At 35.8% G+C, this 15,838-nt stretch overlaps 1 protein-coding gene across 12 annotated transcripts in view; it reads left to right on the top strand.

Moving 5' to 3' along the window:
- SLC4A10 (solute carrier family 4 member 10) overlaps nucleotides 1-15,838 on the top strand; it is a 155,908-nt gene that overhangs the window by 81,750 nt on the left and 58,320 nt on the right. For all 12 annotated transcript variants that reach the window (XR_001203416.3, XM_048072289.2, XM_048072291.2 and 9 more), the window contains one exon: nucleotides 6,031-6,191. Coding sequence is in view for 11 of the 12 variants with exons in the window: in XM_048072289.2 (XP_047928246.1) it covers nucleotides 6,031-6,191 (161 nt within the window). In the remaining variant the exon portion in view is untranslated. The remainder of the gene's footprint in view (nucleotides 1-6,030; nucleotides 6,192-15,838) is intronic.

The raw sequence follows: 15,838 nt of genomic DNA, 5'->3' as shown, positions 1-15,838 counted from the left end.
AATCAGAAAATTGATTTTTTTTGACAGGAAAAACAGTAGATCTGATTTATTTGTTTTAGTAGAGCATTTGATGTGATACAGCAATCAGAATTTGCAATAAGATAGTTTAGTTAATAAAAATTATATTAGTGGGTAAGGAGCTAATTGAAGAGGTGCAGCAGGTCATGCTGAAAGACGAAACTGGAGGAAAGTGACAAGGAACAGAAAGAATTAGTTATTAAATAGGTTTGTTATTGAATGAAGCAAAGAGTTACAGTAATAAAACTTGCTGATGATGAAAATTTGGAGGTAGTTTTAGTCTAGAAATAGATAAGGATATACACAAAGAACAAGAAGACTTCGAGTACAGTAGTAAAAATGAGATGGTGTTTAATATGCAAGATCAGATACTTAGAAACTAATACACTGGAGACGGGAGAAGGAGTGGTGATGTGCAGAGTAGAAAACAGAATGACAAGGTGCTAATACGAAAAAGATAAATAATCTTCTAGTATGCATGACAAGTAGTGTTTCCAATACAGGTAAGGAAATATTCAAATCTGTGTAGGACAGAGAACTGAACACTCATCTGGAATTATCTATGCTATTGTAAAGTACTTTCAGTAAAGTATTTTTGGTAGTAGTGCTTGATCCAAGACTTGAGAAATAATGATATGATTAAAAGCATGTTATGGAAAGGATAAACTCTGAATTTGTTGCTGTACCAGCTTCGTTATATTTTGTCCATCTGGGTGAAAAATACTACTAGAAGTATTTGCAAGTTCTGTTGTGTGGTTTTGGACATAGTTCCAGGTAGATTAATTCAAAGGCAAATGATACAGATGGAGACTTGGTCATTAATTGTGTTTAGTGAGTGATGTCACTAAGTGGTTCAATATTCATTTCACCAAGTGCTGCTGGAACAAGGGGTTGGATCAACTCTGATGCAATTAATCCATATGTTCCTCTTTTCTGTTTGATTGAAATTGCATGAACAATTCAGCCTTAAAAAAATAATTTTATATATATATATATATATATCTTGAGCAAACTTGTAGAACTATTTGAGACATTTTGTTCTCGCTTGATCAAAATAGTAACATATCAAAGGGAGCTGTGGATAAGATTTGACTGAAACTTGGTGTTCTTTATGTAAATGTGCTCTATTCCTATTTCATTTGTTTGGAAGAGTATGTCCTTTTGTAGATTTCCTCCCCACCCCCCGGCACATGGGAGTCTCTAAGGTTTGACATTCTTCAGTTTCCAATTCTTGACTAACATTTCTAATGAATAAAAGTATTCCTGCAGGTGAATTAGTAGGGGCAAAAAAAGTATATCGATGCTATAGCCAACTCCATTCAAGGATCTGATTTAAGTTGTCCCATCCATGGAATTAGTCATCAAGCACAACGAAATATCTTGGTTCTATTGGTATAGAGGTGGTAAAATTAGTAAGTTCTTCTGTATTAATTGATGTAAAGACAGAGAAAATATAAATCTTTTAAAATCAGTAGTCAATCTTACTGATTTAATAATTTTTATATATTGCCCAGCTGTACAATTGTGTAGAGAATGCATGATGTATAGTTTATATCCTGAAAAAATATTTAATATTTCCAGTAAGTTTGTAAAGAAACAACAGTTTGTCTTGTTTTGTACATACAGTATTGCAGTTGAAAATTGCAGAAATTAAGAAAGAAATTCATGTTCAGATGTATCCTATGGTTGCTTGCTTTCATGGCTGGAAAGCAATGGCTAATTTCCAGCAAGTTTTACCCAAACTGCTGTTTCTCAATTACCTGCTAATATCAAATGAAAATTTCAGGAGAATATTACTATATTTCCAGAACAGACAAGAATATGTTGCAAAGAGGAAAATAGACACTTTGGAACCAAGAGGAAAGTGTTTAGGCTTGTATTTTAATGAAGCTGCAGAGTTGTTATGAAACTAAACCTCCGTCCGTAGTTTAGAAACTAAACTGTTCAGTAAATTGAAACTGATCAGAAAATGGATGTACTAGGGAAAAATCAGGTGTATGAAGAAGTGAAAAGCATCTCCAAATGGATCAAAAATTCCTTCCAAAGATACTAGGTCAAAGAAACCTTTGGTTTGTCACTTCCGTTTTTGTTTCTGACAGTCTTGTTTACTTTGGTTCATTTTCTAGTCAGCCTACGCGAGGAAAAGCTTATGTGGAGGTTGATACAGATTGTAAAGTTATGCTACTAGCATTGAGTCTTGAGAGGGTTTTTAAGTGAATGCATACTCCAGCTCTCTGCTGTGGACATAGTAGACTATGAAATAAGTTGTGTTCAAACTTCACCCACTGCATATTACGCACGAAAATGTTGTAACCAAGTCTACGATGAAGTATGCACGCTCTTTTATTGACTCCTGAAAAAACAGTGGAGATGACTGTAGAAGATCCTTTATATGTATACACACACATGTGTTTAATAATTTTCCTATGATAACATACTTTGGTGAAACTCCCGTGGAATGCTTTGTTCCAGCAAATATGCGAACAGAGGAGCTAAACCTCATTATTGGTATACCTCTATGAGAATTCTATTGGTATACCTCTATGAGCAGAAGAAATCATATGAATGAAGCTGTTGTTCTGTGATCAGACCAAATCAAGATGGTTCAAAATATTTTCCAAGCACATAGTATACATGACATGGAGCTCAATATATAGATGGGTTTGATACTGTTTTCTGGAAAATTGTAAAAGGCTTTTGTTTATTAACCATATCAATTTGAGGGGTTGAGCTGCAGAAGTAAATATATTATTTTTTTCTTTTTGTCTAAGAACTCGAAAGAGTAGAAAATTGTCAAACTTAGGATCCATGCCAGAATTTGGATTTCAAAGCCATTTCTATTGTAGAATCTTGTGCATGAGTTCAGAGAGTTGTTGAAATGTTATTCTGATTTAAAAAAAAAAAAACACTTGAACAGTTAGAATTGAATCACTGTATATAAGATTATAGATTTGTTTATGTTCTTTGCTGCTGTTTCTCATTTGATATGTTAAATAAGGATTATCTGACATAACAGAGGAATAATTCTGAAAAGCTAAAAGGTGATAAACATGATTTTCACTTGATGAGTAAACTTATGTAACACTTCTTAAAATAGAAGTTTAGTCTAAATGTAGAATTCTCTCAGCTGGGTATGATTTATGTTTCTGTATCAGACTGTTAGCTCATTAAGTAAAAATGCAGGATAATGTGTTAAAACACATAAGTTTTAGTAACAGTAGGAAATTGGATGCAACCCATAAAATTAATACTCTTCAAATCGATTAACTCAGGTGGATTTGATCACTGTGGCAAGAATAATTGTTTGAGCAATAGTAATATTTCCCTATGGGTTTTAATGCAGCGCTTGAACTTTCCTGTCTGATTGACACTACAAACTTTAAAGTTGTTGTCATGATTTCAACTTTTCTTGTTATGTGAGATATAAGCTCTGGTTATAATGCTGAACATGTTGCCTGTTTTTGTTCAGTCACCTGTTTTCAGGAAACTTTTAAGAACATGTTTGTCTTTCATCTGTCATTTCAAATCTATTTAGCATTGGTCAGTATGTTCAAAATAGGACAGACTGTAGCGGTATAATCAGATAAGCAGTGTTAAAGACTAGTTACATGAACAAGAAGGCAATGACAGTAGGAGATTCCTGGAGGGATTCTGTAAGAATCTATGCTTGGATCATTGTTTTTAGTATGTATGTAGCATGATTTTTAATCTTTTGTTTGAATCAGCATAAAATGAAATGATTGTACACTAGAAAGAACTGGTTATACCCAAGAATGAAGATAGTAATCTTATAAAACTCCTAAAAGGATTAGAAACATAGACAGGAAACAAAGAGATGAGAAGGCAAAACCGTGGATGTTTTACAGACTTAGTAAGCAATTAATCCATCACGTTTAGAATATTATGGCCACAAATAGGTCTAGCACATTTTTAGGTTGGAAACGTGGGCACCTTGAATAAGCTAGGAGCAGCCTTGTTTTATGAAGCTCAAATGCAACTGCAAAATGAACACCCTCCCTCACCACCCCGCTCCTTTGTAATTCTCTTGACTTGACTTGTTATATCTCATCTCCTCAAATCATGGCTTTGAGTTTGGTAGCAGTGGGGTGTATTAATGTGTATTTAACATATTGATGTTGCTTTTGAATATCCATGTGGAAAACCTTGTTTGCATATGCATAGTAGAAACTCAATTTTAATTTCATGGTTCAGCTCTCTGGAGGCAAATTTTTGTGTGTGCTATGTCCTTCTTGCTGCTTCTCTGGCAGAATGGAAAAGGTAAAGGAGATAGCCCAGCTATGTTTGGAGAGAGAAAAGAGATTGCAGTGAAGAAAGTGGAGAATAGAAGTCTGATTGAGAGGAGCATCTTATGGGCAAAGCTGAGACGTGGTAACTGGCCAGTACAGAGGAAACGGAGAGAAAAATGTTTAAACACAAAGAGGAGAATATAGCTAGAAACAGGAGATCGGAGATTTTGCAGGAGCAGAGAAGGGGGCAAATGGTGTATGCACATGATGGAGAAATGAATTACTTGGAGGCAGCTGGTGGAGTTAGAAGCAGGGCAGCACATTAGTAATGTTGCAATCTGCTGGTGATGAGTGGGTCACAGAAGTGGTGGCTACTTGCAGGTTAGCAACAGAAGGGGAAGAACCTGGTACACAGTGACTGCATGGAGGAAAGTGTAATATAAATTAGGGGTACACAGGCAGATTTTAGAGGTAGGAGCAGAGTTGGGTGCGACAGGAACAGAAGAGGACAGATGTGTCTGCTGTCACTGGGCTGCAGGGATTGGAACGCTGGAAATTGCTCAGCTTTAGAGGTCTTAAGGTCTACTCTTCCTTGCTGTCTAGAAACAATCGTCAAAGTGCTGTCAAGCTGTGAGAGTCTTCTCTACTTCTCTGCTGCCTGGTCCACATAAAATAAGCAAGTGCTGTTGCTGTTGTCATGTGAAAAAGGCTTCTGCTGTGGCTGCAGCTGTTCAAGCCTTGCCAAGCTGGCAGGCTGCATGGTTCCATACAGCAACATCTGTGTAGGCTTGAACGACTTAATAACGTTAATTTAAAACAGTTTTGCTTATGTCAACAGACTTCTCTGGGTTTTGTTTGTTTGTTTAGTATTCTTTGAACGTTTTAAGTGTAATTTTTATCAGTAAACAATTAAAAAATTGCAAGAAAGTTCATTTAGCTGTCTAATAACAAAAGACTGATCTCATTATGTGAGTTTCGCATCTCCTTTAACTTTATTGAAGTCTCTTCAGATTTACACAGAACCTGGGAAGAGGCAAATGAGACTCAAAATAGATATGATGATATTACTGGATTCTAAAGTGCTATTTCAGGTATTCATGTGGCAGTTTTACCCAAGTAAGGCACATATTTTGGGACTTGAAAGACTGTACACAGATGTTGACACTGTGTGTGTGTTTGCACATGCATATATGTGCCTGTGAGGTTTTCATTTTAAGTGACTGAACTTTTAAATGAAAAATAGCCTAAATTATGCATAATGTTTTACTGCCTTTGCTGAGTGGCTTAGCACAGTTAAGCAACTAACAGGCTAACAAAGTTCTTATCAGTGTCTTTTGTGAAAAGCTTATGGTGGTGATTATAGATTGAGATTCCATGAAGTGTCAATATGTCAATACACATTACTTTAAATGAACAATATCTCTTTGCTCTTTTGTGATTAAATTATTAGCTGTCTTCTTTTTGTGTTTAGTCCCAAGTGGAGACTAAATGGAGAAAGTTCTGTGTTTCTTATTATGCATAGCTTTTGTTTTTTTCTACCACAAATTCTTCTCCTCTATCCTTTTCATAATTGTTCCATCATAGTATTATATTTTTTTTCCTGGAGAATTACTCAAAGGTTTTGTAAAATACAATAATTCTTTCTTAAAATGCTTCTCTTTTTGTCTCTGTGACATGTTTAACAGTGTTCTTGCAGTACCCATGGAAATAATGTATTTTACATTTCTTATGCACAGTGGAGTTATAAAATTGGTTGTTTTCACAGGTGGTTAAAGTTTGAAGAAGATGTAGAGGATGGTGGAGAGAGGTGGAGCAAACCCTATGTTGCCACACTGTCACTTCATAGCTTGTTTGAGCTGAGAAGCTGTATCCTGAATGGCACGGTTTTGTTGGACATGAGAGCTAACTCCATAGAAGAAATTGCAGGTATGTATTGATGCTGCATTTAATAGTTATGAAAATTAACCATAAACATCAAGTAATATGTTGCTTACAAGAAAGCTTTTGCATAAGAATCAGTTCAGTTTAAAAACCCCTTGGAAATAATTTATTCAGTATATTAAATAAGAATCTAAAATCTGACGCAACTGGTAAGCGTTATTTATTTTTTGTATTTTCAGTTTTTGCTATTTTCAGAATCAGTTCTTATGTAAGAAGAGAATTAAAATGGAGTAGAGAGCACACTGAGGGTATATTTCAGTAGAACAGATGTACTCTGTTGTGGCACCTTACATTGTGAATGATGAGTGTGTTAACTTCTACATGCTGAAGCTGGTGTTACACTAATTGCAGACAATCTAGCTTAAAAAAATGACAAAAGAACATTCATTATAACTATGTAACAAGAAAGAAGACCAGTTTAAAAAATGTATCTGAGTTGAGAATGAAATCAAAACCCATAGTTTTATGTGTAAATTTTTCAAAAAGTTTTAAGATGGATTAACTTCTTTAGATGAAGTTGAGTACATATTTTCTAGTGAATTTGGCAGGTGTGATTCCAGAGCTGTTGAGGATAGCAGAAGCAGAATGCAAGCAAACATAATGAATGAGCCTTATATCCCAAAAATACGAGATTGAGATTGATTGCTGTTTTCGGTATTCCTGTTTTTTCCCAGAAGTCTGTAACTAGTTACTGCAGGGGAGCAAAGAGCTGTGCTATTTTATTATCTGGGGTCTCTAATTTTCCGTTTATCTACCTTTAGTAAGGGCTGGTCTCATGCTCATGACGGTTATCGGACTCCAAATCCTCCAAAGCAATGAGGAGGATTGTTTTATTTGTATATCTAACTTTATATCTGCTTAAAAGTTTTACCTTCCCTTCTACATTACTGGATTGCACATTTCTGAAAATGGTGCTGTATCTGTAAATCATATATTTGATATTTTATACGAATTATACAATGTATTGGTATTTTAGACAAAGATTTATGGTATTCTGCATACTAGAAACATTGCTTAAAGATCGATCATGATGTAACAGATGTCAAATAAGGAAAAGAGAATGTGCACAGAGGTATTGTGTGTGAGTGGTTGTTGGGGCCTTACTGTTGCCTTATTAGAGGCACAAAATAGCATGTTAACTGAAAATACAATTACACTAATCAAAATAGAAACCTTTTAAGGTAAAGATATGAAAGACAGAGCAAGAAAACTTGAATACTCAAGATTATGAAGACAACTGCATTACTGATGATATGAAAGTCTACGTAGGGGTCAGATAAAATTTGTTTTAGTTAACTGTCAGGTCAGAGAGTTATTGTTCAGTGGGTTATATTTAACAGTGGATTCAAAAATCACTTAGCTGTTGTTAGCTGCTTTTTGCGTTTACCTTTCCTAAATTGTTTATGTCAAACTGACGCAAAATATTATTAATCCAAATCTGCAGTAATTTGTGTGGGTTTCTACTCTGGGCTGAGATCTGATTCTGCCATGAATCATAGTCTGAATCAGCTTCGTATTTTTTCTTGGTGATGATAGAAGCTAAACATAAAGGACAAAAAGCAGCTGATTTGCAAGAACAAAGGTGTTTATCAGTATATGCTGCTTTATTATTTATTTTAAAAAAAATCAAGAAACACTCATCTGCTTTTTGATGTTTTTTATTACTGTTTGCTTAAGTAGTACACTAAGATTTTCAGGTTTGAGCTTTATGGTTTTAATTCAGAAATCACTCAGCAACTTCCACAGTCAGCTAAGAGAGATCCCTTCCAGAACTGTTTTTATTTAAGTAGATAAAAAGGTAAGAATTATCACAATAAAAATAACTCCAGCAAAATTCCTTCTCCCTCCCTGTCCTCCAGTTGGAAGATATTGCTTGGTGAAACCACAATAAATTCATGTTTACAATCTCTTAATCCCTAGTTAGTTGTAGTCATTTAGTTTTTGTTTATTTGTTTACTTAACATGTCCAAGAACTCCAGGTTCACATTACTAATGGTGGTTTGAAACTCACGACAGATGTAAGTCATTCCTCGTTATAGAATTTGATGAGTTACTGTAAATATTGTTTTGAATCAGTCTTGTTTCTGGGATATCTTGATTTGTTGGTTAGGAAAACTTTTTTGTTGATGTTTTAATTTTATTTGTTTGTTTGTTTGCTTGTTTTCTGAGAGGAGGTTTAGAATGACTTTCCTGAATTAATATGTACCATTTTCACTTTATAAGCACCTTATGTTGTGGCAGATGTGGGTGTATTTCATTGGTTATTTTATTTGATCTGAGGGACAGGCATGTCTTTCTGATAAGGTGATTTGATACATGATAGGGTTTGCATGTGTCTTTGTCTTTGAGAAAGGATTTTTTCCCACTGCAGATTCAAAAAGCAGTGAGTTGTTGTTGTTGTTGTTTTTTAAGCAACTTTTCAGCAGGTTCTTATTGTGAGTGAGTCATTCTCTAAATTACCCGTGTTCTGTCTCAGGTTCCTCTGGAGAGATTTCCCTAGAAATAGAGTTGCTATTCCATTTGCTTTTGTCTGTTATTATTTGTGTTGCTTTCCTCTTCCTTGGTCATGTTTCTTTGTAATTTGTTACTGTACTACTATGTATGTAGTTCCTTCTCTCCAGTTTACAAAATGTTAGAAAGACTGTGGCACAAATTAGGCATCACTGGTAGGAGGAATGACTTTAATGGTAGTGGTGGCAAGCATGCCACCAAGAAATGTGTGCTAGGTATGTTAGAAATGTGACAATTCCCAGTAATGTGATGGTGTGCTCTTTTTCCTTATGAACAACTGCCGGACCTGAGCATGAGGCAGGATCTCTCAGGAAATCCTTTCCTGTCTCTTGTACTCAGCTGTTATTCACTGTCAGTAGTTACAATCCTATGTATTATGTGCTATACAATTCAAACATTGTTTTCACCCTGGCATTGGTATGTATTTCAGTTGTATATGACAATCCTGACCATGAGAGTTCAAAGAAACTAGCCTCTTGGCTTCAGTTGTTACCAACATTCCACTCCCTAGATTAACTTTAGTTCTTGTGCTTCTGATTAACAGTTTATTACCAGAGTTTTTTTGTTGTTGTCATTTTAAACCTAATCTGTTGATAATTTTCTGCATTACTGTATTTCATGATATCTTTGGAGAACAAGTAAGTTAGTTGTTCACCTGTACTTTCTTTTCTTTTTACTTGCCTTAATGCTTTGTTAGGGAGAAATGCATGTTGTGTATTTGTATTTGTTGGTAACATCTTGCTATCTGGGCTACATTCCAATTTCAAATTATACTGTAAATGCGGTACCAGTCTTTGTATCCTTGAAAGAGTTATACTTAATCTACATTGCTAAATTGAGACAAAAAATTCCTATTTGTTTTAGTCAAGGCTTTTAATCTATACACACTTACTAAAGCATTAAAACCCCAGCACTTAGCCCTTGAAAGTTTCTTTTATTAAAGTCTGTGTTTTAAGACCTTAATGGGCTTGTGGTAAAATCTACAGATGAAAAACATCTCTTACACTGTTTGTATGGCTTTCGGAACATTTTGTATTTCATCCCTGGAAACTCTGATAGTTCTGCGTAAAAATATTTTGGCACCAATGACGTGGTGAGAATTTTTAAATCATCCTGTCTTCCAGCTTGTCCATTCTTGATTAGATTCTTTTTCATTCCAACTCTTATTAAAAAATGACTTGATCTACAAGACTGTAAATTTCTTTGGACAGACACCCAATTTTCTGTGTTGATAAAGAGCTTATTCATACCTATGATGCTAAATTCACAGACAGTATCTTATTGTAGTAGAGACTCCTGAGATGAATTTCCAACGTTGTCATCAAACACGGAAACAGCATGACCATTTCTGACATTTCTCAACTTATTCTTAAATTTTATGTGAGAGACTTTATTTTTTCTTTGAAAACAGCTCAGTTCCTCTGCTGAACTGTATCCTTCTAAAAGTGCATTTTTATTAAATATATTTTAGGTTTTCTTTATTACTATTCTTAATATTTGACTCTTTTTTCATATGTCTTTGCTGTGGCTCCTGTATCAGTAAGCTAGCACTGCAAACACAAGGAATTCCTTTGAACATTTGATGTAGTAATATTTTATCGATCACTTCTGTATAGAACATATGCTAAAAGGAAGTCTGAAAAATCTATGTAATCAAAACAATTTATTTTGGAACTTGTCTCTTGAGGAGGTATTTGCCAGAATCTGGCTGCACCATTAGAGAGCAGCTTCGCTGTGTTGTTCAAGTTGGCAGATGAAAATGTTCTCTTTTGATATTTTCATTTAGTTCCTTTGAAACCGTGTAGATTCTCAGATTACCATCTGGTTTTTTGATTGTAACCACTGAATGAACCGAAAAGGTTCTTCCACTTAACATATGATGCCATTTTGTATCGTTTGGTTCAAAAACTGTTTGGTCCAGCCTTTAATGGCAATACATTCTCTAAAATATGAATCATAGATCTCGTGTTTTCTTTTAATTGTGCAGAGTGTACTACGAACAAATGTCAAACCTTGTAAAATACAAACTGTGGCCTCAGAGTTGCATGGTGGTGCTTTGGTGACTTGCACACATTTGAAATATTAGCTAGTCCTATTTATTAATGAAAAGAAAGTTCATTAAAAAATAATATTTTAAATATTCTCATGCTTTCCAATCCAGAGATCTGACTGTTTTTTTCCCAACCAGTCTTTTGTATGTTTCTCACGACTGAATTTTCAATCTGTGTAACAGCTTAATCTTGTGATTGAGGTCACTGAACTCTGTGCTCAACGACCCAGGGCATTACATCCCAAGTGTGCATCTTTATTGATTTTGGTAATATCACGTTAAGCTTTCAATCTGAAAAAGTCTTCTTTTGTCTTTGTTTGCTTTAAGCTATATTACTCCATCATAATGATGTATTTAATATTTAAACTGGCTCCAGTTTAGATTTTATTTCACTGTTTTCCTTTGTTTCAGCTGTGACACTCATGCTTTATTATGTTTCTGACAGTGCTTTTATGGTAAACTTAGCTTTTATTGCAAACACAATAACAAAGCAGAGGATTGCCTGTGAGCAGTCTGTTTCTCTCAGTTTGACCCTCCACTTCTCTTTTGTTGAGCTTTCACCTTCTCACTTACACAGGTGTTTGTGTTTGCTTTATTTACAGCTTACCATGTTGTGATTACCTCTACAGAGAAGCCTTTATCAGGTTTTATTCCTTTGTCTGTGGGTGAACTGTAAAGCTCTTACCAACATCTAAGTTGCATGGCATCCTTTTTTTTTTTTTTTTGGTGTTTTCCCATGTTAACCACAAATTTGGGAACGTTACAGATTTCACAAGTCAATTTCATTTTTCATTGTGTGTGTAGACAGAACCAGTGTCACTCGTGACTCACGCTCCACGTAGAGATGCAAAATATTTTGTTTTATGAGGCCTCCATTGTTCTTTTGGTAGCATCCACTGTGTTAGGATAGCTCTGGGTTACAGCAGTGCTTACTCTCTGAGCTGCAAGTTGGAAATATTAGCCTAGTCTACTATTTACAGTTTTGTGAACATGCTAGCCTTTGTTCTTCAGTAAAATTGCAGACTCTTTGTTTGAAAAGCAGACATTTTTCACTGTCTGTGTAACTTTTCAAGTAATTCAGTTGAGAAGTTGAACAAAGTAAATTCAGGTAGAGTTGAAAATAGCACCTGGCACTCAGTGCACTGGAACGTGCTGCTTCCTTAGCTGAACAGGCTAAATGCGCTGGCTTAGATAGCTCACATCTAATCACCCATGTAAACACCAGAATCAAGAATCCTAATTGTTAGTTTTCTAGTGCTTCTAGTGCCTAACTCACTAGGTAAACATATATATTAGGTTGCAGGTTAGTATAAAAGACAGCATTTCAGCTTCATGTCCTGCATAAAACACTGCTTTGTGGTTGCTTGTGTTTCCTCTCCCCTGTCTTTAAGGGAAAGAAAACAACTGCAAAACAAACAAACCTTGGCTTTTAAATTAGGTTTTGTAGTCAGCTGTCACTGCAGTCATGACGCACAGAAAAGCCCATGTGTACTATTTTTTTTATCATTAATCTCTCATTTTGTCCTGCAATTGCAGTTACAAAATTTGGAAGATTGAGAGGTGTAAATACCAGTAACCTCACTGGCGTATATTGAGTTCAGTTTCTCCTGCTGTAAACTGTGAATGCCAACCTATATCAGGAGAATATCAGGATATATCAGGCCCATGAATTCCGAACTTGTATTTTGTCTGCTGTACAGCTCAAAAGTAAGAGCTCCAGATCTTATTTGTTTACTCACCACTGCAGAAGACAGGCCCAGTTTAGCTTGTCTGTCGGTTAGATGTTACTTGTTTGACCTCAGAGGTATTTTGTTACAAATGCAGTACTCCTTATATAAATTTATTCTGTGTTTCACCTCGGAGTTCCCTGAACTATATGCATGACATGATGGGTGTGCTGTGAACCTTGAGCAGCAGGGAGAGAGCTGTCACTTGAGCGTTCTCTTAACTTCTCTTATTTGTTTGGACCTGGGATGGTTCCACAGGAATCTGGCTGTGTGTCTCTGTACAGCACCCACAATGAAGCTGTGGTATGTACTAGTCATCTCCACAGTGAGTGAAAGAAGCTAATCTGCTTTTACATCCTAGCTGACCCTAGGGGTGGGGTAGATATGGTTTGCTCTGCTGGGGTTATAGATGTGAGCCACACTATATTTGACCTAATTTGAAGTGTCTGCACCCCTGATGCTTTAATTTGCAGTCTGGGTAAATTGTTCACAGATGATGAGGAGTTACATTTGAGTTAGTACAATAGCTTGTTTAAGTGCTCACATTAAGTACTCACATTTGCTTTCAAAATCAATTTACAGATGGGTATGTTTTGTGTAAATGATGTATTGTAACGGAGTCTGAATGGAGAAAGCATTTTTGAAATTACATGAAACCTCAAGTTCCTTTGAATCTTTTTATGTGACTAGAGCAGGAAGAGTACCTGTCTTTAAAAGCTTAAAAAATATATATCATGGTTCCTTATAAGTCCAGATTCCTTACTGAAGAAACATTCTGTTTTAGTGTTCCTAATGTCAGAAGAAATGGTATGATAGGAGCAATTAGATTGGGTAAAGCTATATTGCTGGATATTCCACACATTGTCACGTTGAAAGCTGCTTATGGTTGTGAAACAGCCTTGAAAAACATAATGGTGATCTGTATCCCTGGATAGAAGGGCTCACCAAGATTTTTTCTCGTGAATGTTCTTTTAAAATTAAAAGAAAAAAATGCCCATACCTTGTTGCTCAGCACAGAAACCCTGGAGAGTCTCTGCTGTTACATAGGTATATAGCTGAGATACATTGCTGCAAAGTTACAGGTCTATTCTCTTTTTTTGTTATATGAGAAATGGTCACGTGCTCTAGATACAAAAGTGCGAAACCACAACTTTGGAAAGCAGGTGCAGCTTCAGCTGGTGGGATCACATTGGATCCTCCTGACACAGCATGGAGGAATTAGTGTCTATTTTGAAAATGAAATGTTAAAAACATTCTTTTTAAACATTTACTCTCAGATCTTAAACTGTGTGGCCCGTGTTTTCAAGCTTAGCTTTGTAATCAAGAGAGTTATCGTTGACGTTGCAGAGGCTAGGGTTTTTAAAAGATATATTGAAAAACTTGTGAAGAAACTGAAGTGGAATCCTATAATGGTAGGTGCTAATGGAGTCAGTCTTCTTATTACTATTCAAACCTGTTCAGGTTTAGAGAAAATGGTTAAAATACAGGATTCTGGCAGTAATTTACACTAAAACTATAGCTGCTATTGTAAATAGATTTGTATTTAAAGGAATGACAACTTGGGAGTATCAAGGTAAAAAAAAGTAGCCTTCACTGTTCCCAATTCTGAATTCATCTCCCATTTTTGCATGTGTCAGACATGCTACTGTAAAGGGGAAGTTGTGAAAAAAAAAGAAAACTTGAGGTAAGCCACTTTCTTCTCAGTTTGGAAGGAAATACAAGTTGTTAGTCACCATACTGGCATACAACACTACCTCCCTCCATGGTTTGTGTGACTCTTAGTGAGTCTGGCAGAGCATCCAAGCTAGTAAGAGGAGAGCGATACGATTTTCTTTTTCTTGGCATTTTCTCTCCTCAAGTGGCACATCTTAAATAGTGACATCATCCTCAGAAATTAATATATATTAGTATTTAATATGGAAAATACTGTAATTCCAGGAATGACACCGTACAAGTGGAGTTCCACTGATCTGTAAGAAAGGTGATGACCACAACCCTAAATTTGACTGTTCTAGAGAAGTCCTTTTTTTTCAGCTCTTCCTTTTGATTTCTGTCTTAGAGCAACTCAAAGAAGGTAATGCTTCTTTATTCATCTTTTTACAATTTGTATTATGGTCAGCAGAATTAAAAAGGATCTTCTCAATTGTGCTTTAGTATTTATGCCTTAAGTTATATGATTATTACTTACTTTTTTTCCTGTGAAGATCAGCTAGCTCTCATGTTACAGAAATTACTGGCCTGTTTTGGGAACTGTGATGTGCCAGTTCGTGTACTATGCCTGTCTAAAAGGGAAGATAGTCTTATCTTCACGGCAGAGGCTGTTTCTCAAAAAGTAGTAAAGTTGAGTAGGAAAATGGATACTTTTCTTGGAGCTGGTGCTTTTTTTTTTTTTCCCCTTGTGTTACAAATCTGTCCTTATTCTTGCCTCCTTCTGCAAAAAAATTACTGAAGGTATTCTCTTGAACTTGTGTTACCTTCTGTTTTGCCTGTCACTCTCTTGTTACCGTAGTTCTCTCTCTTTTCCGTGGCAGTCTAGAGTAATGGTAAAAATGCGTTTGTCTTGTCTGGGGGTGCAGAGTGACCTGACCTGGTGGCATTTGAGTTAACCCTGGAGATAAAAGTTGCCTTTAGAGACAGGTGAAGCACTCCAAAGATCAGCTGTATTAGTGTAGGCACAGCACCAGGCAGTGTTACTCCTGGGCATGAGCTGTTTGGTGAACACAGTTGCTAACACTGGGGAGAGGGTCAGAGGCAATGTTGGAAAGCTCTGCACTGCTCTACATGGTGAGATGTGGATACATCTCTCATGTTTGCATCTGTTGACAGCTGTGTTTGGCTACGGACCTAGTCATGTCTTTTTGCGTGTGTTGCCATAAAGAGCTGTTGGTAGCCCCTTCACTTTAAGCAAAATATGCAGTTATAGTTCAGTTCTTAAAGTGGCGATGTATGACACATTGGATTGTTATGGGGATTCTGAGAACTTCAGAAAAATGGTTGTGTTTTTTTTTTTTTTAATTTATATACAGTGGGTAGTTGTCTTAGCAATTAAACTCTGCATTTAACTAGTATAATTATTTAATGCTTTATATTCTCAATTGTGCTCTTGGCAATTATCAGAGACCTGACATTATTTCTGTAGTGATGGTGCATCTGCGTTTTATTTTTTCTGTTCTGCTTGCTTTGCCACTGAGTTTACTGGTAGATATGAATCTGACTCCAGCACAGAATCATGAGCTGTCTGAATTTTCAGTACAAGAAGTTTTTGACTCAGCTTTATTTTATCACTGTTCTTGTGCAGCACAGTTTATTCTAATGAATGTGTAAGGACATTGTGTACTTAAATG

The sequence above is a fragment of the Anser cygnoides genome, chromosome 6 (genome assembly GCF_040182565.1).
Source record: "Anser cygnoides isolate HZ-2024a breed goose chromosome 6, Taihu_goose_T2T_genome, whole genome shotgun sequence".
Lineage (NCBI taxonomy): Eukaryota > Metazoa > Chordata > Aves > Anseriformes > Anatidae > Anser > Anser cygnoides.
The sequence above is the reverse complement of the archived record's forward strand: the minus strand, read 5'-3'. Positions and strand labels throughout refer to the sequence as shown.